The 24,298-nt window shown below is 40.9% G+C and overlaps 2 protein-coding genes across 2 annotated transcripts in view; one reads left to right on the top strand and one right to left on the bottom strand.

Annotated features, from left to right (window-relative positions):
• The window catches only part of PIGB (phosphatidylinositol glycan anchor biosynthesis class B), a 9,225-nt gene extending 3,412 nt beyond the window's left edge, over positions 1–5,813 (bottom strand). Inside the window, exons 1-10 of the mRNA XM_064158180.1 lie at positions 5,704–5,813; positions 5,390–5,619; positions 5,171–5,303; positions 4,735–4,855; positions 4,129–4,233; positions 3,837–3,967; positions 3,143–3,283; positions 2,685–2,736; positions 2,073–2,284; positions 841–905 (exon numbers count right to left, since the gene is read on the bottom strand). Of these exons, the coding sequence (XP_064014250.1) occupies positions 841–905; positions 2,073–2,284; positions 2,685–2,736; positions 3,143–3,283; positions 3,837–3,967; positions 4,129–4,233; positions 4,735–4,855; positions 5,171–5,303; positions 5,390–5,619; positions 5,704–5,813 (1,300 nt within the window). The remainder of the gene's footprint in view (positions 1–840; positions 906–2,072; positions 2,285–2,684; positions 2,737–3,142; positions 3,284–3,836; positions 3,968–4,128; positions 4,234–4,734; positions 4,856–5,170; positions 5,304–5,389; positions 5,620–5,703) is intronic.
• A 659-nt stretch (positions 5,814–6,472) lies between these two features.
• RAB27A (RAB27A, member RAS oncogene family) overlaps positions 6,473–24,298 on the top strand; it is a 33,627-nt gene continuing 15,801 nt past the window's right edge. Inside the window, exon 1 of the mRNA XM_064157579.1 lies at positions 6,473–7,710. The gene's annotated coding sequence lies outside the window, so the exon portion shown is untranslated. The remainder of the gene's footprint in view (positions 7,711–24,298) is intronic.

Below are 24,298 nucleotides of genomic sequence, written 5' to 3' on the forward strand. Positions count from 1 at the left end.
GCTTTCATTTAAACTAATGCTTCAAGTCCTAGAATTTTTCATCTTTCCTTTGTAACTTTTCAGCATGCTGGACTTTACATTGTGATTTTCCTCTTCCTATAGATACACTCTTGTTGTAAATACCTAGTTTTGTAAAATAGAAAGTGTTTGCTTCTTAGGCTTTTTTCTGTGTTCAAAAGAAAAAAAAACACAAAACAGGAAAATAGATAAATAGTAAAAACTTCTAAAGTATTCAAAGTATCAGAAAAATCTTTGTTAGAAAAAGCAATGTAATTTCCAACTTAAATTGTGGTCATATTTTCTTGAAGTTAACCATATTAGTTTAGGAGCCTTACTCCTGTTTTAACAATTTCACCTTACGGTGCCTGAAGGAAAAACCTGTGCCATTTAACTGCTCTGATTAGTGAAGGAGAGATGCACAACTATCATAATTTGCTAACACACCTGAATGTAGAAAAGGATTGTTTAAGTTTTTGAGTATTTTTCTTCTGTTGCATACTCAAAGGTGTTTGTCAGGAATATCTGAGACAAGTGGGTTGAAAAATACTGCAAAGGAGACATGGAAAAAATTCACTGCAAGGTTGACATTGCTAAAATATTAGGAGTCACTGAGGCCATTTCTGTATTTTTTTTGCAGGAAGTACTTTTATCCACCTATGTTTCAGTCACTTAGTGTTCCCTATTTGTTTCCCCCCTTTCATTCTTTTTCCCTAGCTTTAAGAAAAGATGAGGCTAGTTCTAAGAGTCCTTTGTCAAATACCTACATTGACTATAACAATCTCTTTTTAGGTAAAAATTAAACACAGGGAAGGTTGCAAGACATTTGAAACCAATGCTTACCACAAAAAACCATGCAAAACGGCAGTACTGGATAGATGAACCTGAATTCTTTATGGCTCAGCATGCTGTAAGAAAACAGGTAGTATTAGCGTGAGAAAGTGGAATGCATCAGTTCTGTTGACAAGAGTATGTGTTAGGGCATGGAGGACTGGAAAAGAAGCGTTTCCATGTACTAAGAAGCTCTTGGCATTGAAGCAGTTTGGAGTAAAAATCTGAACTGTCACTTTTAAGTACATTCAGTTGGAGACTTATTTGATCAATTTAAACCAAGCACTAATAAAAGCACCTGGCTATTGGTACCGAGCAATTAAGTGGTCCCATTCTGTGATTCCTAGAAATTGCTTAGGTAGTATTTCACCAGTTTCCTCTGTAATAAAACACCGTAAGAAATGTGGAGGAGAAGCTAAGATTCAAGCACATATTTATATCTAACAATGTAGCACTCACTTCGGCTTATACAACTTTACACAATTTCCCTTGCCTCCTTTGGAGACTTCTTGGGGGAATACTGCAAGACTTGTGTCACGGGAGCCAAAAAGGTTCTTACAAGATTAAAGCAGATAAAGGCTTAAACCCAGTAGAGCTATATCCAGAAGATGGCATTTGAAGCCTCAGTACTTATTTTCTGTATTCTGTGAATACTGTAGTAGTACACTTATTGCTGTACCATATTTTACTTAGTATTTATTAATTTCCTGTATCTTTTCCCGTCCAAAAGTGCCTCTCACTTAACCTATAGTTAATTCTTATGCTTCAGAAACAGCTTACCTTCTACTTCTCTAGTTTGAGATAGTTTTTAACATTTATCATAGAAATCTGTCTGTAGACTTGTGAATGGGTTAAGTTTGGGAGGCCTAAGCACTTCTCATTTTACTGAGGATGCACTAAAGTATCAAATGAAATGGTATTTTTGTTAGCAGCCATGTAGTAAAACACAATTTCCTATGGCTGCTAAACATCTGTTCAATGATGTTGGGTTTTTTTTTCCCCACTGAATTTCATGCCAAATTACTTTAAGGGTCTAATTGATTCTAAAAATATTACTTCCTGTATTATTACCAAACATATTAAATAATATTCTGGAAACCATTATATAATTGGCTATATTCACTAAAGTGCTTGAATAGTTTGAAGTTTTCTATCACTTCACTTGAATGCTATGGGTTTTTTTTCCTTCTACAGAGAAAAGAACACAATCAATGAAGATAGTAGTTACACTTAAGAGAATTTACCTGTATACCAACACTGTCCAAATCACTGTCAGTAGAAAGATGCGATACTTTTTTGGTGCCAGGACACAGCCATGAATAAAGAAAGGCAGATGGGTACCCAAGATGACTGGTAATCCCTGAGTGAAGTACCAATGCCAAGGATGAGAGCCGTAAAACGTTCCCAAATTCTGCAGCACGTTGAATTTCAAGAAGTTCAGCTGAACCAGTACCCACTGGGAGAGGTAGGGAAGGTGTGGGGGCGATGTTAAATACAAATCAAAAAGTGAAAACCAACAGTTAAATGGAATTACAGGGGCACCACTGGCTTTAAGTGATACAGCATTTTCATTCATACTTCATTTTTTTTCTAGTAAGACTTATCACAGACTTCCCATATTTAGTAGTAATCACAGTAACGTGTAAGCTTTGTAGTTTGTTGAGAAGTATTATGTATTGAGAGCTAAGCATACCAATTTTAAGTAACAGTCTGTCATTTAAAAGAACTGGGTTTATGGCTTAGGATGATAGGCCAGACACAGTCACAGAAATAACAGGAATTAGAGAAGTCTGAAACAACCATCCATGTTCAAATGCTGATCTCCAGCCTTTTTCTTATAAGTTAAAACAACTTACCTCACCAAAAAACATGCGGTCAATTATTAAAGAGGTTCCTACTGTAACCAATCTGCAAAAATGGAAAGTCGGTTGCACTGATACAGCCCAGGTTAGCTTTGTATCAGATTCTACTCCAAACAGCTGTCAAAACTCCCTGATTCCTATTTTTTTGAGGTTATCCATACTCATAGCCATTTTACAGTGACCAGTTGCCATCACCTGGTATTCTTGGCACAATCCCAGATTACAATGGTAAGCTGTCAAGTCTCACCCTCATGAAACCTCTCCTAGTGCTTTTTTGCAGCATATACATTCATTTAAAGGAAGAATGCCTCTTATTTAAACTTCTGCAAAAGGACTCTATTTTCCCCTTGTTTTTACATCAAATCAGCTTTTTGGGGTTGTTTGCATTTGTGGCTGTGAAATATTAAGATACAGCTGTGTGCAGTCAGAGTTTAAACTCAGAAAGGACTTACCCAACTGGAACGTAGTTGTGCAGGATAAGGTCTGCTTTCTTCTGTTCTTGCAAAAAATGTCTGAAGACCAAAGGTATCCATGGGATAACAGCAGTGGGACGAATAATAATTGCAAGTGCTACCAACGCTAAGTATTTGCAGCTAGAAGGAAGCAACATAAGAAAATCAGGTACCAAAAGGTTTGGTCATTTCTTTTGCAGACAGTGGCATATCAAGAGTGTATAAATACTGTTGTGTCTGTGACCAAAATTTCTCATACTGCAAGTTACTTTGATTCTCTTGATGCAGATACTCTGCTTTGCTTGAAAAGCTGCCAACTGTGTAAATGTACTTGCTTTAAAATAGTTAGCTGGTAAAAGAAAGCTGTGACCACAAATTTACCTGTATCTGAACCTAAACAAGTTTTTCTTATGTCTCCCCCAGTTCCCATAAATTCCAGTTCTTTAATGTTTCCCTGAAAGTGATAATTTGCATAAGGGAAACAGAAGAGCAATTTTACATGCCAGCTATATTATGGCTTCAAAACAGTCTTAGAGGAAATAACACACTTGCCATTCCTTCCCTGATCTAGAGCTCTTGCTACATGAATGAGGAGGTTTTGGTTGCCTTTATATTTTAAGATGACATCAGTTTTTAAAATGCTAATTTTTATCCTAAGCCAAAAACCCAGTAGCGGTAGTAGAAAGTTTCTCACCTGCTTCCCATCTTGGAACCTTTTATTGGATAGTAGGAAAGAGCAAAAATGGTAAGAAGAGTTTCCATGGTGTTTGTTAGAGTTCTGGTACAGGAATACCATGTAAACCAGGAACACAGCTGGCAGAAGTACTGAAAATAATTACCAACAACAGGAGAATTGTTAAATACTGTAGTTTTGAATGAAGGTGATAATTCTTCAAGGTGTGACAGTACCATTTTGCTGTTGTTTGTACTGGAACAAATAGTGTTCATTAATGTGCATAACCTTTTTTTGAAGGCTAAAGACTCACCACACACTTTGCTGTTTCTGCATTTTCAAGGTGGTGCACTAGTGAGTAAAGCTTCACATCAGCAAAAGCTGCCAGCACTGCCTGTGCAAGTCTAGGGACCCATATCTGTGTAAGCAGAGAAAACATTTTACTCACAAGCCTGTAAATTCCAAGTTCAAAGAGAGGACTACTGAATTAGTGAATGTCTATGAAAACACTGGTGAGAATTCTCTATGGCATTTTGTTATTAAAAGTAATGAGGTCCTTTGGTCAAAGTAGTATTTCTGCTGAAGTCTAAAGTTCAGCTGGCAGTGTTCAGAAATCCAAAGTAGAATTCATCACCATTCATGTCCAGCAGGAGTCAAATGAGGCTGTTTCTCTTTTCAGTATAATTGTGTCTTACTAAACTTTCAAAAACTGAGCCATGGAGCAACCTTGAAGTAGCAACTAATAGTATCAGTATGAAGCTGAATGAGACTGATGCAGGCCAAGAATAACCCTCTCCGACAAACGTCAGAACTGTGATAAGATCTAGGAGTGAGTTCTGCACCCATGCGAAACACTTCAGTGAGGTCTCTGTGCCAGATTCAAGGCTTTATTTTCTGATGTGTTTTTCACAATACTCACCAGCAGTTTGACATCATCCATGCCCAACAGCTGTAAAGCTTTGTAGATGCTTGCAAAGATCAGTGGATATGAATATCCTCTTAAGCCATGTGCCCATTCCCAAGTTAGGTACCCATAATTATTAATATTAAGGATAGATAACGAAAAGTTGAACCAACGAGTTTCATTCGAGCTGTTTTCTTCAGGCCTTTTCCGGGTCGAGACATTTACCCATGCAGCCAATAGTAGTGGGTTTTCTGTTACTGGCCAAGCTAACACCTCGCTGCCCTAGAAATCTGTGCCCCCCTCCCACTCACGACGCTGCGGCAATGACTCCCGAGTCACGCACAGCCAGTTCAGGATCGGGGCCGCAGGGCCACGTCCCCTCTGGCCCGCAGGGAGCGGTAGTGCCGGGCTGCGAGGACCGGCGAGAGGCTGGCACCGTCAAGGATATTTAAAGACCATGCGGTGAGCGACCTCCAGCGACTGCCAGTACTCGTCTGGGACGAAGCTGGTCTGGACCAAGAAGCAGTTGAGCGTCCGAAACGCCACGGTGAAAGCCAGCAGCCGTGTCGGCCCGCTGAGAGCGCCTGCGGAAGCGACGTGGAACGATCCGTAAGTGCTCCCTCCGAGGTGCGCCGCTAGCCCAGCCCCGTCCCTTCTCTTCTCCGCTTACCGGCTTCTCGCTGCCCGGAGCCCTCGCCAGGGGTGCTGTACAGCACCGAGCGCCGCTTGCGGAGCCGCACTGCTTCTGGCCGCCGCGCCAGCAACCCGCCGGCCATCGCCACCGGCGCCGCTGCCGCTCGCCGGAGCAGCGCATGCGCAACCCCAGCCGCCGGCACAGCGCCGGCACTTCCTTCCGGCCGCTTTAGCGACCGGGGTGCCTTTGGTCTGTGGGTTCTCGTCCTTCAGGTGAGAGGTACCGGGTCCGGCACAGCGCAGCCCAGGTCCGTAAGGCGAAGCACTCCTGGAGCAGGAAGAACGCCGAACACTGCTCCCTCCCTTCTCGTCGCCGGGAACGAGGGTGCCGCCGAGGCGCGGCGAGAGGCCGCCAGAGTCTCAGGCGTGTCTGTGGGCGCGGGAGCGCCGCCTGGCGGCATGTGGGGGAGACTACCGCTGCCGCAGGTGGCGGTGGCTGTGGCGCTTGGCGTGGTGAGCGGAGTTTATATCTACCGGCCGATCTTCCAGCCGCCCGGGCCCCAGCAACCCGGAGAGGGCACGGCAGGGCCGCCAGCGGACGCCGCGGCGGCGAAGAGGCCCTGAAGTAGTCGTGCGAGGCGCGCCGCCTCCCTCGCTGCCCGGACCTACGCTCGTCTCGTCGGAGGAAATGGTGCCCGATCCTCCTGCAAGTCGCAGGGTTCGGCGGCGGGCGGGGAACGGCCGTGGCGCTCCCGAGTAGCCTCCTCTGCAGCCTGGCCCCTGCCCTGAAGCCATCCGCTGCTCCAAGATGTAACTGCATAAGTGTGCGCTTGGTACCAATCTGTAAGGACGTGACTATTGGGCTGTGTATGAAATTCTTTCTGCTTAAAAGCATGCCTTCCAGTTTAACCACCAAGGAACTGGAAAAAGAAGGCCCCTGTACTACAGTCACTCTCCATGGGTTGTTGTTCTTGTTTTTAATTGTGTCTCATCTGATCCCACAGGCAATAAACACCATTTTTGTCTGCTTGTCACAGTTTCAGTTCTAAATCCATTCTGCTGGGAATGCAGTGGTACTGATAGCTGAGAAGAGGCAACTTTGAAGGCCTTGGCTTATATATCCACACGTGTACCACACATCGTTCCTGACAGAATGAGATTGGAGTGGCTCTTTAACAGACCATATTGCCTGATAGGCAGGTTGTACTTGGAGAAGTGTTTCAGAGCGTAGCTCAGCAGGACAGCATTGATCTTGTAATGTGTATGGGTCAGTATGGCAAAACAGAATCCAAGACTCAGAGAAACTACAACATTAGGTATTTCAGGACTTTAAAAGGAAACTCAAACCTGCAGATTTTTGGAGGAACTTAGGTCAGATCCCGGTTTTAACACAGAATCTATACAGCTTGGGGGGGAAAAATCTTCCCTGGAATGTGCCTATAAATGCAGCTGGGGCTAGTGCATAGATTTCCCCGAAGAGCGAGCAGTAGAAGGTGGAGCAGTTGTGTGTGACAAATCTAGTTTGGATGTGATGAAACGCTAGAAGCCTGTGACGAGTGCTAGCACAGAGTTAATGTGGTAACTCCCAGCAGTTCCCTTTGTTTGCAGACCATTATATATTGAAAATGCTGTTTTGAAAAGGAATAAGGAGTCTCGAAGGCATTTTCTTTGCAAATGTAGTTGCTGAAAGTTTGTCCATGAGGATAGAAGTTGATTCTGAAAAGTCTCAAGAGATGTATGTCTGAACTGAGGCAGACAGAGAGGGCCACTGAGGCACCTGAGGTCGAGACTGTGCTTGCAGAATTAAGGCTGCTGGACTTTTAAGTTAACTGAGCAGCTGTGAGAGCAGAGAGAACGTACTTTCCTCCTGCAGGGAGAGGCAGCCAGCAGGCGGCAGAGGATCACGAAATGCACGGCTGTGGACACGAACCTGGTGGCCCCACATATTTCCTCTTGAGAACCTGTTCTGCCTCTCGCCGTTTTGTCAAGCCGCGTGTGGCGTCATGGAGGAGTGAGGAGGCGTGCGGCTGAGGAGCCGGCCTGTGGAACTGAAAATGGCCTTCTGCAAGGGAGCGGAGCCTCAGCAGCGCAGCAGTGATGCCCTGAGGCCGTGTCGCCGCCCCGCTCAGCTCTCACTGTGGGGAAGGCACAGCCGCGCCGGGGCGGTGCTGCCCGGCCGGCCCGGCCCTGCCCTGCCCGCGGCTGCCCCACGCCGGGAGGGGCCGTTCCCGCCCCTACCTCGGGCCGTACGGGAAGTGATGTTGCCTTGACGGAAAAGGCACGCTCGCAGCCCAAAAAAGGGCAGGTACGCAGGGACGCGGCGCTGCGGGAGCCCCGGTGGACGGGGGAGGTGAGCAGGTAGGACGGCGCCGAGCCGAGACGAGGACGGCGGGGTCGGGGGCTTGGGACTCTCGCCGCCCTATCACCCTCTGAGGGGGCCGCAGCAGCTGTAGGAGTCAGGGTGCTTCAGAGAAGCATCTCCACTGCTAAGGGAGTTAAGAGATAATGGGGTCCCGCTTTGGGCCTCTTGTTCCAAGAAGGACTTTAAGATGCTGGAACGTGTCCAGAGAAGGGCAACGAAGCTGACAAAGGGTCTAGAATGTAAACCTGAGGAGCAGCTGAGGGGACTGGAGTTGTTTAGTGTGGAGAAAAGGAGGTTCAGTGAGGATTCTTTCGCTTTCTGCAACTCCCTTGAAAGGAGGTTGTAGAGAGGTGAGGAGCCTTCTTAACTCCCAGGTAACATGCAATAGGACAAGATGAAACGGCCTCAAGTTGTGCTAGGGCAGATTTATGTTGGCTATTCGGAAAATTTTCTTTGCTGAAATGGTTGCCAGTCCCTGGAACAGGCCATGCAGGTCGAGTTGCCATCCCTGGAGGTACTGGAAAAGCCACATAGATGTGTCACTGAGGGATGTTGGTTTAGTGGTGGCTTGGCTGCATTGGGTTAACGGTTGGACTTGGGTCTTTAAAAGTCTATTTAAACTGAAATGATTCTATGAAGCTCTGATACTAGGATGGGTGGTTTGGGCAGGGACTGGAAATATTGGGGCGAAATGGTGATTTTCCCTGTGCTGCTGAGCCAGGGGAGCAGGTAGGTGTTGCAGGGATCTCTTGCAACATAGCAGTTCAGAAGGCACACCAGGCCTTCCTTTTTGCCCACCTGTGCAGCCTCCCCTGCCCACAGGCTTCTAAGATGATGATGTGGGAGTTTTAACAACAGGGCCTCAATTGTGAGGTTAAAGGAAAAAAGTCTGAAGCCTTGGCCTTTTTGGTGCGTGTGCTTAGTTTTACAACTGCTGGTTTGGAACACAACTATGCAAATAATTGCTCTTGGGCCTTCACATGTAGCAGCTGTAGGACCTGGAAGTTTCCCACAGCTCAAGACATGAGTTTCTGCCTTAAAGAAAGTGAAATGGATAGCGTGTCTGAAAAAAGCATAATTAAAAATAGTAAATTGTTGAGGCAGAATTATAAGTGTGTTTTATCTGTTCAACCAGGATTTAATCTTGCATTTGGTTATCAATAGATCTCTTGCTTCTGTTTGAACACTGCATGTTTGTCTGACAGTCTCCTTGCTGAAAGAGTTCTGGAGGTCTCTTCAACCTGATTTGCAGTGTTTGGACTAAATGCTTTGATGATCCTGGATCTAAAGAAAGCTAAATCCATCAGAAAAAATACCTTGTTTTTTCTTTCTCTGTAAGATGCTAGATTATATTAATACATAAGTAATATTTTTCTATGCTAAGTAGAAAGGACATGCCTAGAACTGTCAAAACCACCCAACTTTAATTTTTATCTCTCCTTAGAGATGCATCAGATGTATTTTGAGCTTTCTGATAATATTACTCCTCGAAACACTTTCCCTAATGCTTTCATCAGGGTAATCCATGTGCTTGGAGTTAGGAGTTCTGCTAGGTCTTACTGGCATGTTTTTCTATACTGGTGATGTTTTTCTATACTTAGAGTTTTACTTGAAACTTGGCGAAATGTTTATTGATTTTTATGCATAAAATGCATTAGCAACACTAATCAGTTTCTGAAATCTGTTTGGGAACTTGTTCTTATGTAGGCTTGTCTTCTCAGCCTTTGTTTCTTTGCTTACATGTAGACTACTTTTGTGACTGATTCAAGTATTTTCCAGACAGGAAATAGCATACAAGACAATATGCATTTCAAATGTTCATCTGTAATTGTAGGGGTAATATTTGTGATGCTAAATGGATGTCTCAAAAGCATGATTAAAGATGGAAAAAAGAACAGCATGTTCTTGTGTTTCTAGTTCAGGGTTCTAATTTTATGTCTATTTAATCTCTTGCACAGACAACTTTTGGGTGGGGGGGACTGTGCTACAACACGCACTGGTTTATTTTTGTAGTTAATAAAATTTCTACTCTGCAATCAGATATCTAAAACCAGGCTGTAAGTTTGTTTTTATCACCGTTGTTAAACATGGGAACACATTATGTTATCATTCGACTACACATTTCCTTTTCTCTCAAAGTGAAGATTGATGAGATAAAAGAATTTTGAAGTAATGTCTGTGCATCTTCTTTTGATTCTTGTTTGTTCAGTGAAGTATCTGCTGTGCTGGCATAAAAAACATTGAGTAGTTTGTTGCTTTTCAGCATAATCCTGGACTTGCAGAGCAACACCATTAATCAAAGCAGTCTGTTGTAATCCAGAGAGGGATAGTAAGAGTTTAATTTAGAAGCATGTAAAATTTGCACTAGATATGGAATATAAGGACTGACAAATCCTTTCCCCCTGTTAATATCTCAGCAAATATAACAAGATGCATTTTAAATGTATTAAACTTACTCTTTGAATAGTTAGTAGTCTGATACTCTCTTCTGTATTAAAGCAGCACGACTGTGTTCCATTGCACATGTGCTGTGGTCCTGCAGGTAAATGTAAGTTTGTTCCTCAGTAATTTCAGAAGGTTACTTAGGTGTTTATAGCCAAGCATTTGCTGGGCTAAGTATGTTAAGTGCTCATGGACTTGCTATTGCTCCTCTTGTCTTGCAGCTATCACTTATGCTGGAGATATGATCATGTTTACAGAACTAGCTTAAAACATGGCTGGAAAGCCATAGTTAAGTACAACATGATTTAAGAAATACATATCTACAATGCATTTTTTAAATAGCAAAACCAGATTTTTTTTTTCTCTATTTATAAAACTGTATTCCCAGCCAGTCATCTTCTGGAAGTAGCATCTGGTTATGAGATTTCTTCTTCTTTCTTTTGTATTGTTTAGTCTGAAACCTTGATCCTTGTCAGGAGCTGGGACTAACCTGAACCATATTAAATCAGCTGAGGTCATACTCCTTTATCTCTGTTAAGAGGGAAAATCATAGCCCCTAATTTCTTTCCTTGAACCTCTGTATATTGTTTTGTTTTCATACATAATACAGCAGAATTTACTTTTGGTTACTGTAATAGGATTCTCAGTGTCTGTGATTTATTTTCCAATCTAATAAGCTTTGAAGATTAAGTTATGGCATATAGATCAAAATATGACATATTACCAGCATATTTTTTTTCTTGTGTTGTTGCTTTGGCTTCAAGGGTTTGAAAATACTCTGATACACACACACACACATATATATATATGACAGCTTTGCATAGTACTGGGTGCTTTGCACATAGTGGTCAGCACTCAGAAGTTTTTCAGTATTTAAACTACTGCAAGGAAACAGAAAATGCACATGTCCCTGCTTTTATGGTTCTTAAGGTAATACCAAAGTGTAAATCAATGCAGTGCTCTTTTCCTGAGTTTGCAGCCTATTTCCTTTAGTTGCTCCCTTCTCTGTTTTCGATATGTTTGCTGCTGAGAAATGGGTAAAACTATAAACCATATTAGATAAAGACACTTCTGGAAGACAGTGTGGAGACTGGTGGTAAGGTAGGGAAGAGGCAAGAAGCAGCAATGGAGTTACAAGATCAGGAGGAGGAGTTCAGGTTTTTGAGAAGTCTGTGGTTTGCAGTGGAAAAGAGTTGGCAGATACGTGAGCAGTATTTTTTAGATTAAAAGTTACCAGTGTGGGCACTTGCAAATAGTATTTTGAAAATCAGTCTGCACCTCTGCAGGGGTTATTTGTGTTAACAGAGACATATGAGTGAAAGTATTATAAGGACTATACCTAGCTGAAATATTTTGCTATGCAGATAAAACACTGGATTGGTGTGAGGACAACTGCTACACAAAGTAGGTGATTCCAGATTAACTTGGAGTTTGTGATTGCAGTTTAGCAGCTGCCTACAGCTGTCAGCTGAAAAGTTGATGAGAGGATAAAGGAGTAAATATAAAACCAATTAAGTATTACTGAAGATTCATTTTTTTTTCCTTTCAGGTTAAGGTGTACTCCGTGTTGTTGAAAGGGTAGGTGAGCTTTTGGATATGCAAACCCCCTTCAGGTTTGAGTTAGAAATGGCAGAATGTAAAACAAAAACAGTTGATGTACAGTTTCTTTAGTACTTCTGTTAAGCATATCAACACATGAGGTAGCATTTCTCGTTAGAAGTTGAAGGTTCTTTTGCAGAAGTACTACTGTTTTAAAGGCATCCTCCCATTTCTGTTAGAAAATTCAAAATGGCAATGTTGTCATGGTAGCTGCTATACAATGATGAAAGTGAACAGCTTGTGCTGTTTTACTCTGAGGTGCTGTTTCATTATTTTCACAACTGTTGGGTATTTAATTTGGTTCTTTTAAGTGTTCATTCCAAGCTATAAGGAAAAAGGTTGCTCTATGAACTAAAAAAGAAAACAGATCTTTCCAGTTACAGCCTTGGGGAGTGGGAATATTTGGACTAGAGCGAAGGCTGCTGTTAAGATAAGGACTAATAAATCATGTATGTTGTGTGGGAGGAAAATAAAAGCTGAATCACTTTTGCTTTGAAAAATGCACGTTTTTTTGTGTCTCTGCCAATCTTGAGAGTGTAATGCGTCACATTGGTAGTGGCTGAGGGAAATTACATTCCTCCTGGAAATCTTTGCTGATAATTGCACAACTAAGATGGAGTGCGATGCATTTCGAGACCTTCAGGATATCAGTCAAAGTTAGCAGTTGTGGATGTTGCTTCTGCTGTGAAACATTCATGCAAGGTTTGTGTAAGAGATGAATTGCTGTTACAGTTATTGCCAGTGGGTGGTGGTTTCCCAGGCTACTTTGAAGCTGAGCTAACATTCAGAATGGGGATTATACCAAGAAGTTGGATGGAGTTGGGATTGTTTTGGTTTGTTTGTTTTAAATTAAATTTGTATTTGTGATTTAAACATTAGTCACAATTTCTTTCCCCCTACATGTTTGATTCCAGACCAAGCTTTAGACATGACTGAATGTGACCCATAAAGGTACAAGATTAAGTTCTAGCCATGCTGGTATCAGCCACGCATGTAACAGCGTCTGCTTCACTGACTTTCTGCTCTAACAGTGATTCACCTTGACAAGTCTTCTCTGCTGGGGCATTAACTGTCTGGCTGTACTTAATTTTCCTATATTCTTTCTTGCATTAGAAAGGTGTCAAGATAGACAGAGGTGGTGTCATCTGAGTTTGAAGACAGTACTGTCTGAATTTGACTTTATTTCTTCTGAATTTCATAGCAAAACTCTCATAATTTGGGTAAATGTAACACTAAGTTTGAGTTGTTAAAAGAAGTAAGATTTTTAAAATGTTCTTTATATGTGAAGTAGAAAAGGCAACTATGAATCTTTATTTGGCAGCTTTTCAGAATTGTCACTTTGGATATAGCATAGGACAGGGCCTGAGTGAAAGACTTTGGAAGACCTGTGAAAAGAATGTGCTACAAAAGTAGAATCATGCTTTCTAGCAAGTTTTAAACCCCCAACATACTGAAATACAAAATCCCCCAAATTTGAACTGGTCATACAGTGAAATCAAATTAGTTTTTATTCTGCTAACATTTTAGTAATAGATGTACACAGATTTAATTTGCTTTAAATGGGAAATGTATTTAAATCCAAATCAGAAAGTAAATGAAAATGTAACTGGTAGTCACAGTATGTGCTGTGGCTAGTCTGGAACAGCGCATGTACAACTTGGCCAGCTGGTAGGTGCTGTTAGGTGTCTCTTGTAGAACTGAAAAGCTGTAACTGCCAGCTTTCAGAGGTGAGCATCTGACTTTCCTTTATCCAGCTGCCAATTTTTCACAAAACATGTAAGAACTTCATATTTTTGTGATTTCTTCCCCTATGTGTTAAAACTTTTCAGCAGATTCTAGTGTTGGGGGAGAAGGCAGACATGACAGAAATTCAGTCTAATAAGTTTTGTTTTCTGGAGAAACCAGGCTAAAAGGCATGTCCTCGTTTCAGCTTTGTTTTTTTGCATTGCAAATTTGGAGCTTTGCTCCAGCAAGTCCTTATTGCCCTTGTAATCTCCAGTGTGGTGTGTTGAGCCTTAGGGAATTTTTCTTCAGCCTAGCATCCTGAGGGATCACGAAGAATGGGAGCAGTATTTTTTTTGTAATTGGGAGTTGCACAGGGAATGGAGTAGGGCCAATGGAACCGAAAGATCTAGTTTAGTCCTGTACTCCAGAATCACCACCTTTACAAGCCTGCCCATTCCTTTTGCAGACTCTGAAAGAAATAAGATTAACTAGTAAGGTTGGTTACACTTAGGGAGTCACTGAATAAATGAGAAAATGAAGGTGTTCTTATGTTAATGATGCTCATGGCCAAAGAAATGGTAGAGAAGAAAAACAGACATCTCAGGTGTTTAGTTAGATTTCTTATGCTTCATTGCATGCAAGATCAAACTATAATATAGGACAAAAGGAATACTTTGCAGTAGCTCAAAGGAGGCATAATGATATAGCTGTCAAATAATGCAAATAACTAGCTTTTTGCATTTTCCTCCTGAGAGCAAATTTGAAGTGTAAAACACTGTTGTCAGCTGATGAGGAGAATGAGGGACCTATTAAGTAGATTTACAAAAGATGCAGACAGGGTCATCTTGTGCTGGAAAGAAAACCTAGCTGCCTCCAAACTGGAATTCTGCTGAGATCAGTTTTAAAAAGCAGCATCTTTAAATTGGTAATGACTTATTGGATCAGGTAGTACAAAGAACAAAGGCATATTGATTAACCATAAGCATGAATCAAAATATGAAAGCAACTTTCTAAAGTGTATTCATACTCCAGGATTGTAAAACATTGGGAATCGTTTCTAAGGGTGCTGTGGTCCACATATTCCTTTGCACTGGTACAACAACTTCCTGTAAAACTACTCTAGTTTTTAATTAAGAAAGATACCTTACTCATCAACCCCTTTAATATGTGGATAAAGATCATTGATCTAAAATGAGATTTGTAATTCTTCAGGCTGAAGATAGAGACATCAGATTATTAGCCTGCTTTGACAGCTTGTTACTAACATTCAGGGACATAGGTGTCTGCATGCATTGCTCTCCAAGGTGCTCTCTTCAAGCGATCATGCACTTACTTCTTAAGTTGTACAAAATGTGGAATCAGCTTAGGTCTCACAGAAGAGCCTGTGGCACTTTGGGTAATTCAGCCATCTTTAGATTAAATATTTCTCTTTTAAGTACAGACAATGTAATTTGAATAGTGCGGATCCTGCCAAAATATTTCCTACAGGCAAAAGAATCAAATTTGTTAATTTCAGCCAAAATGAATAATTCTGTTTGTTCTTACATTAGTATGTAAATACAGAGCTTTTTATTCACAGTTTCTTGGTGGCTTAGCACATCACATTATACAAGGACACTGTAATTTTTTTCCCTGTTATTTTCTTTCTATTATTTCAGACCCATAATTAGAGAACCTGATTCAGGAGTTGCATTTCCTTTTTTTTCTCTTTTCATTCAGAACTGGAGGAAGTACCTACACTCTTGGCTTTGCCTCAGACTGTGCTTATGCGGACATTAATAGAAAGTGATGTGAAGGCAGTAAACTTGTAGCTCAACAAAATGGACAAATTCTGCATGTTTGGGATAATTTTACTCCTCTTTTCTGAGATATTGACAGGGTCTTCAAATATAAGCAAATTTTATTTTGGGAAACAATCTTTTGATGTTTTTCCTGTGAAGAGGTTGACAGAGTTTAGTTTAAAGCTTTCCAAAATGCTGATGCTATATGCCTAATTACTGAGAAGGGTTCCTGTGTTTAGGCAGTATGATGTTCTGTAAAAAACAAAATTGATACTTTTAACTTGCCAATTATTTTAGTGGTAACTTTTTTTTAATTCTTGAAGAGATCCTAGTAAGTCCTGGAAGTTAGTCATCTAGAGCCTCTCTTCAAAGCTTTTTTTTTTTTGGTGTGTATGAAATGTTGACCTTAAATATATCAGTACTTTACCTCTTGCAATGGTAGAAGTAAGCTCTGTCACTATTGCTAGAAACTGCCTAGATTGGCTTGTAGTTGAAAGAACAATACAGGAAAGTTTTACTTTGGTCTGTAGTACTGCTAAATATTTAGCAAATGTGTCTTTTGGGTATTGGGAAAGCTTGCTTGACCTACTTTCATTTTAATCGCTTAAGGGGTATTTCAAGAGTTGATGCTGGCAAAAACAATCTGATGGTTTTTTCTTGGGAAGACACTGGTCTGAGGAAGGCAGAACAAATTCAATCTAAAGGATTTAGTCTCTTCCTTGCAGGTCTTTTTTGTTGTGTCTTGAGCTATTAGTGAGTTACTTCATTTATAGGCTGCTGTGGCAGTGAGTAGCAAGCTCATTCACATGACAGCTGGTCAATTTTCCTTTGCAGCACATCTCATCAGCCTCATTTTTTTCCAGAATGTCTTTTCATGAGAAGCTGACTTTCTTCCAAGGAAACAACAATAATTCTCTTTTACATTTGTGGCAATCTGCCAATTAAGCTTCTTCTTCTTCTTTTTTTTTTTTTTTTTTCTATTTACGTTTTTCTCATCTCTTCTTTTTGTATTTTGTAGGTTTTTTTTCTCACTGTGAACTAATTGCTGCAAAGGATATGCTATAGGTCTTCTTGAAGTTTACCACTGTATATGCAAATTGGTTCATAGGCAGTCTGTTCCAGTGGCTTCTTTTCCCTGTCTTGCAAAGTTTCCTCTTTGATTGACAGTAGAGGATTTGTGGCACAGATAAGACTTATGAATGCTAACAAATAACATTACCTATCAACAGATTGGGTTTTATTCCATAGCCTTGTAAGTCATCTGTTGAATGCATGTATGAAAACTCTGTCTGTTGGAAAAGCTTGGTGAGTTTGTAGAGGGTGTTGGAAAAGACATTAACTGGTCAGAGTGATGAAGAGGAGACTGCCAATAGAACTGGGTAATTGAGGAGTGGGGAAAGTGGAGGCAGTTGGCGCTGGTGTTAGGCACACCTTTTGACTTTGTAAACAGATGAGTTGTTTCTGTAGCATTGGACTGAACTGGACCACTGCTAGTTCCTTCCCCCCCCCCCCCCCATCTCCAGTGGCAGATGCCTAATTGTTGCAAGAATTGTGGTCAGACAGGTGACAATCCGGCACTTTCTTCTAGGGGAAACACCTGCTACAGGACCGTTTGGACCCTTTTAGCTATTCTCAAGACTGCTGAATGTATGAAGGCAAATATTCTGATGCCTGTGATGAAGGCGGCGCCACTGTGTTTGATTCCATTCAGATTTCCTCCTCAATTTTTAGGCCTGCAGAGTATAGATAATTTTTACAAGAAGTCCATAAATTCCAGCTCATCTTGTTCATACAGTGTGTTCACTAAGCTTGTTTGTAAAAACAGCAGGAAGGTTTAATAAGTAAACAGGTGACCATTCCTATGTAGAGCTGTAGCATTAGAACACTTCACTGGTGTAAAGTGACTTTAGTAGTGATTCTCTCCATAAACCTAGAAGATGTCCAAGCTCTTAAAACTTGTAAGGCTTGTGTAGAAATGAGAGGAAGGCTTATTGAGGGCTAGCTGTGGTGGTTCCTGTTCCAGTTGCTGCTTTGCTGTGTGCACTTCCTGCCACTGCAGCAGGGTTGGCTCAGGTGTTTGTGCAGCACTTGCCACAAATAATGTTTGTTTAAAAACAGGGGCTTTAAGTAATCAAACACTGATGCCCTCCCAGTTTGTAAACTGACGCCATCTGTTTTGGTACTAACTCTGTAGTTATTCCTGTGAGTTTGTAAGGAAAATTAAGCAGCCTTGGTTTGTTATGAAAGCAAAAGCTGAAGTCTAGGTATTGCTTAACAATTGTTTTTCCCATAAATAGGGTAAAAATTCTTACTGTGTGAACTCCATTTACATAGCTGTCAGAGAATTTCACATAGGCAGTTCATGTTCAGTGTGTGCAACCACCTTCCAGGCTGTTTGCAACATGGCAAAGAAGTTGCTGCTTTGTCTGGCAGCACTTCTTATCCTGTTCCTCCTTTGGTGCCGTGGAGCACCGGAAATTCTTGAGTGCTTGTGGTCTGAATATTTCTTCACAGTAAGCAAATATGCTGGTATCAATCAGGGAAGCAGCTAAAGGTTAAAAATGTTCCTGTTGCTGGAAATCAAGCACAAACTTTTTATTGCTAGTGGGATCAAAAATGGACTTATATATTCTGAAACTATAGTGAAATGTATGGAAGATTGGAACGAGCTAAGAATGAGTAGAGTTTTGGAAGTTATTACCTATAACTAAGAAGTGGATTTTAGCTAAATCTGGAAAAATGCTAAGTCAGAGTATAAAAAAGTGTTGCACCTCAGCTAGTTGTTTGCCAGTGCTGTGTGACAAAACTTAGATATTTACTGGGGAAAGGCAATAAAAATGGCTTTGGTTTGCAGGATGAGAGGGTGAGATAGTTGAGCCCTGGAACAAGTAAATAAAGGAGCTTGTGGACTTGGCTTGGATACTGGTAGATGGATTCATTAAATGTTGTAGCAGGCTGTTTGCAGGGATTCTGAAATTATTAGTAGCCTTAGAAACTTCCTTAATTTCCTTTCTATCTTCACTGCTCTTGAAACACTGAGGAAAGAGTCTGAGACAAGAAAGGGTTGTACAGGGTGACCCATCTTCTGTAAAAGCTCGTGTCTGCTAAATTTTACGTGTGGAGTGCAAAATTCACTTTGTTCTCACTGCTCAGTCCTCCACTGTTAAGCTTCCATAATGTCAAGGGTGCTTGTGAGACGGGACAGGGCCTCATGGTGACTGTAGGTGGCTGTGTAGTTCCTCTCCCATTCCTAGGGTCCAGCGCAGAGACCTCTGGCCAGTGCCATGGTGGACACCAGCATTGTAGTGCAGCCAGACATGTGGCTCTTGCCTTTTGGGTGCCTGTGTTTAACAGGCCCTGATGGACTTGTTGAGAGAGTTGGTTTACATGTCAAATCGGTGTTCCTCAAACTTATTTAAATGTTTAAAGTGTCTGCATGTGTTTCTTGGGACTTGGCAGAGGTGGTCTTGTGGATTTAACTACCAAGGTTCCAAAAGTTTCTGTCATTATTTTGAGGCTGGTCTTTTCCTCAAGCTTGCTGTCACCAGAAGTAGTTCAGCAGAAGGGGCTGGATGTGGATGTCCACAAAACCCTGTAGTACTGCTGCCACTGCCCTCCCAAATTCTTTCAGCTCCTTCTCGCATGGTGGGTATCGCTCTGGTGTCTGTGCCAACTTTGTCATCAGTGCTTGGTTTTGTCATCTGTTAAAACATAAAACCAGGCTCAAAATGGGCATTCTTTATTAGATTTTGTGAGCTTTTGGTGCTTGCCATGTTTCATCGTAGTAGACTGTGTTAGCTGTAGTTCAGTTTTTGCATGTAATGAAGCGTTGTGCAACTTCCTACGACAAGGAGAGTCAGTTTATGCACAGCTCAGTGTTCGTTACCTGGTTTGGGCAGATCTAGTTAGCTTTGTTGCTTAGTTATAGGAGGAGAAAAAGAGATCATTTGATTGGTCTGCAAGACATGCACAAGCACATGACAAGCAGCTGAATGTAATTAGGTGGGTAGGGTGGTTGTGTGGGGCCGGCAGCTTTGCAAGGCAGTGTGAATTTTAGAGCTATTATTTGGAAGTAGACTATTTGTTTCTGTTTTCTTTCTCTGCTGATGCTACCTGTAGGAAAGAAATGGTTCTTTTTGCATGACTATGATATTCGAGAGATCTGAACAGTGTCAGGAAACTCATTACTGAAGTACCTTTGGAAAACTATAGATCCGTTTGCGGCTGTTAAGCATAGGTATGTAAATACTGTCTCTTTTTGATTTATTTGCATAGAATTATTACTTTGTTTTCGCTTGAGCTGACAGTTGTTACCTGCTGTTTCTCTGTGAAGAACTTTGAAGCAGTGTTCCTGTACTTTTGACGAACTGCCTGAAATACTTTGATTTTGAGAGGCAGTTCAGCATTAATCCTCATGCTCTAGAGGGAAAAGTAAACTTTAAACTGGAAAGTATACTGGCTTATGTAAAACTTAGTCTTTGAACTTACATTATAAAACTGCTTCTTCTTTGGTACATCTTGAGTCACTGGTTTTCACAAAAAGATCAGTCAGATTTAAAGACAAATGTGGCTAATTTTATCAATAAGATTAAAATAAATTACTGCAGTGACTAGTGTCTAGATTCAGTAACTAAAATACACCCTTTTGATCCCAAGTCATCAGGCTACATTTCCTTCTGTGTTAAGTCAAACTTGTTCTACAGTTAAGACCTTTGATAGTAAAGTGTACTGCACAAATAGCATTTCATAATAGAACAAAGTACTCAGTATTTTTCAGTGCTGTACTGCTTGAACTTTCCATTTCTGTGTTTTCATTAACAATATACTTAATACCCTCCACCCTAAAGGACTGGGTTGTTTTTTTTCAACTGAGTTGTACAGAAATGTGTTTGTTCTCATGTATACTAAATGGTGATAAAAGGAATGAAAATAGTGTGTTGCACAGTCTGTTATTTTTAATTAGCAAAAGCAGTTGGACTGCAAGGAGCTATGAGACCTCATCTAGTTCACAGTACTTGTTCAATCAGGTAGTAATGGTTTCAATCTCAAAATTACTTATGGTATAGGAAATATAGGTGTGTGGGATGTTACTGCAGTGCTTTATTTCTTCTCTGACAGAAACTCGCTTTGTATGTGTCCATCTGACTAGGTCATTCCTTACCTTCCTTCAAGCATGAATTTGTAATTGGGCATCCTTTCTTGCCTGTGTGTTTGCAGTGATTTTCTAGTCATGGACCAGAACTCGAGTTTTTGTAGACTGTAAATAAGCAAGGAAGAGTTGTTCAAAGAGCAGAAAAGTGTGTTCTCTTCTACTTCTGTGGGAAGGTCACAAGGCTTTCCCAGGGTTTTGACTGATGTCTAGCTTAGAGTTATCTTGAGATTGCTAATCCTGATCATTACCCCTTGACTTGTGTTTACAAGAAAGAAATGACAAATTCATAGCTGTAGTTACAAAAGTAACTTTTCCTGCTGTTTCCTTATAGACCTCCTCAGTGTATGAGAGCTTATATAAAATAATTAGGAGGAAGGGATTTTTGTAAACATTGGTGCTTGGCATTGTGTGGGGTTTGTTTTCTGTGCTGGATAGGTTGACTGCCATAGTTGTTTAATTTTAAGTTACATTATATAATGTTTTTAATTGTTACATGTGAATTTTGAGTGTGTGTTACAGAAACAGTTCCTGGCACATCTCAGGGTAGTGGTTTCTGATAGTGTTAGTTATTTGAGAATTAAATTTTGATAATATTGGTATTCCGTGGTGTAGCGCTAAACAACAGCATTTGGTGCTGCCCTCCTTTCTCTCACTGACTTCCAGCCAGTTTCAGGATATCTGCCTTTTCCAAGCATATCTTTCATTACAACTCTATCTTAAACAAAACACTCTCAGTAATTAGGCCTGGTAGAGACAAAATAGGAGTTTAATTCAGCTTTAAACATGTCATTAAGAATGGCATAGAAAATAAATTGTTTGGGTTTAGTTTTTTTTTTTTTTGTGCTTAAATTTTGTGTAGTTTCAATTTTTTTAAGGAGTCAATTCAACATATCTTAAAAGCAGTTAATGGAAAAAGATCTGGAGCATGACGTAGTGGAATGAAGGAAATAAGGTCCAACAAAGGGAAGTGGAAATAACTTCTTCAGGAGAAAAACTTAAGAGTAACTTTGTTCTTGAACATTTGACTTCGTAACTAGAAAGTAAAACAGTTCCTGCTTCTCAGTGTTGCTTAAACACTGTTACAGGGATAGAGTTTCTTTGTGAGATGTCAGATTTGACCCAATTGTTGGTATAGAAAGAAGCAGAACTGAGATCTTGGTGAGGAGAGAATTCTCTGGGAGGGAGTAGTTTGGTGTATGCTAGCACAGCTCTGCTGTGGGCATTGCAGCCGTACTGATTAGCGCTAACAGTTTTTTCTCTATTCACATACTGAATTTATTTTTACTGGAAATTCATTACTGGATTTTTTAGTTCTTTCTATAGGAAATCATAGGCATTGGTTTAAAATCAAAACAAACACTGCAAGCCAAACTCAACATTTTAACTGAAGATGAAACAGCAGTGTCTACTTCAATGAGTCTTTTCTAATAGAAACTCTTGTTGGACAGTACCATTGCATACTCCCAGTTTCTTGTGACTTGTCCACAACAGTACAAAGCTGAATAGATTCTTTCATCATCCCATTTTTCATTTCAGAGGTTTGATGCCTTTGTCAGTTGTAATGTAGAATGTAAACATTTGCAAATTTGTTAAATGAAGTTGTTTTGTCAGTTTGTGTGAGGGTTTTTTATATTCATCATTGTGATGGTTTAGGCTGTTACCCGCCCCCCACACTTGGACACTGGAATGGGCTGCCTGGGGAGGTGGTGGAGTCACCGTCCCTGGGGCTGTTCAAGGCAAGATTGGACGTGGCACTTGGTGCCATGGTCTAGCCTTGAGCTCTGTGGTAAAGGGTTGGACTTGATGATCTGTGAGGTCTCTTCCAATCCTAATAATACTGTGATACTGTGATACTTTTGAATTTGCCCCAGCTAACTCAGAAGGGCTCCGGGAATATAAATGAAGCTATTTATTTACAGCTAGCAGAATATACAAGCAGATATTTGCAATATATACAGTTATATACAGAAATATACAAGGGATAAATAATATAGAAGCACAGCTCCCCTCCCAGAAACCTGAGTCCCCAGGAGGGGTTTTCAAACCACCCCAACACCTCCCCCTGCCCTCTCAACCTTACCCCAAATCCTGAGAAAGGAATAGAGGTGAAGCCAAGAGGTTAAGAAGGAAGGTTAGTGGCAGTGAGGTTAAGGAGATGTGGCTTGGTCTGAAGCTCAAAGCAGAGTGAGAGACAAAATGGAGAATGTTATCTAATGTTTACTTCTTGTTCCCAGAACTCTCAGCGGGACTGTGAGAGAAGAGACACAACCATGTTTTCCTTTAATAGCCAATTATCTATTTCTTTTCACCAAAACATTCTAGCTTGCTTCAAACTAGCACAATCATAAGTATGCAAAGTTTTATACTCAGTGGTGTTAAGTCAAGAAAGCACAGTCTGAATCCACTGTGGCTTGAGCACTACACATGTTTCCCTGATGAAGTTTTCTACAGGGAACTTGCATTGCTTGGATCAATTAAAGCAGTCTGGCAGTTTGTTTTCTTAGGAGAACTTTGGGTTTTTTTCTAGAACTTGGATTGTAAAGGTGGTTGTTCTGTAAGTTTGCTGCTGCTGAGACGTTTATTAGCTATAGCAGAAACATGCTGAATAGTAATTGTAATTGAAGACTGTAGGGGAGGAGTTAGGGTAATTGCATTATTGCAGGTCAGTTACAGTCAAAGTTGAGTACATTCTGTTTGCATTAAATGTTAACAAAAAAAGAATACACGGAAGGACATCTGCAGCATGAAAAGCTGGCCAACAGCTGCCAGGTTCCAGCCAGGGGTGTTACTCTACAGCTGTCCTGGGACCCTCTCTCAATCCAAGAATAACGAAAGTGAATAGTGTGGGCGCACTGTGGCCACTGATGATTAATTTTGCTGTCCTTGCAGGGCTCACACATACCTCCATGACAAAAATTCAGAAATTCTAGTTTGTTGTGCTGTTTATCTGGAGCAGTCTTTGTACTATATAAAGATTTAAGTGTAATTCATGCTGTAATACGAGATTCTAAGCAGAGCAGTAAGACAAACAGTGTTGGTAACTGAGATTGAAAAACAACAGGCTTTTTGAATGGAAGCTTTGTGTGGTACAGTTCAGCCTGCTTAATCGGTGAGGTGCTTCTTTTGAATGATCCTTTTTCCTGAGGCTCTAGAAAAGAAGCTGTGCTAGGATAAGAATTGAAGTAAACATTTTGCTGAAGTACTGTCTGAATATTTTGACAGGCTGCAGAGCCTCAATGGCAAGCTTGGACAGTATTAATACACGCTGCAGTTCTGGAGCTGTTGTAGCGGAAGATTTGGTGACTTGTTCAAGGTGTTGGATTGTTTTTCAGTTCTTGGCAAGAAAAGCCCCAAACCTTGTAGCTTTAGCTTTGCTTTGTTAGAAGAGTTTAAGAGTGATACTTCTGTGCCACACACATGCTCCAAAATGACCGTGATTGCTATCATCAATCCCGATTTCAGTTTTGCAATCCAGATTTCAGTTTTGCTGTCAAACGTTGGTAACTTCCTGGAGAAAACAGGTTGTGGCCTATTGAATACTGCCTGATATGCTGCAGGCAGAATTGTTATTTTATTATGTCATGGATGAGTGAAATTATGGCCAGAGTATTCCCAGCAAGTTATTTCTAACCTTTTCATAGCATTTATGAAGCATGGAAGCATCATATATACTTACTATTTCCAAACATAGTTACTCAAAAATCCTGTCCAGTACAGGCTGAAAATCTCTCTCTCTCTCTGACTGTAGCTATTACAGACTCTGAAATCAAGGGATCAGTTCCTGTTTGAGACCTCTTAGAAGCATATCATTCATGACTGACTCATCTTTCAATGTCTTTGAAGTGTCATGCTGTCAGCTTGCAGTGCTCTGTCTCCCCATTGCAG

Source organism: Pogoniulus pusillus, chromosome 17 (genome assembly GCF_015220805.1).
Source record: "Pogoniulus pusillus isolate bPogPus1 chromosome 17, bPogPus1.pri, whole genome shotgun sequence".
In the NCBI taxonomy this organism is placed as follows: domain Eukaryota; kingdom Metazoa; phylum Chordata; class Aves; order Piciformes; family Lybiidae; genus Pogoniulus; species Pogoniulus pusillus.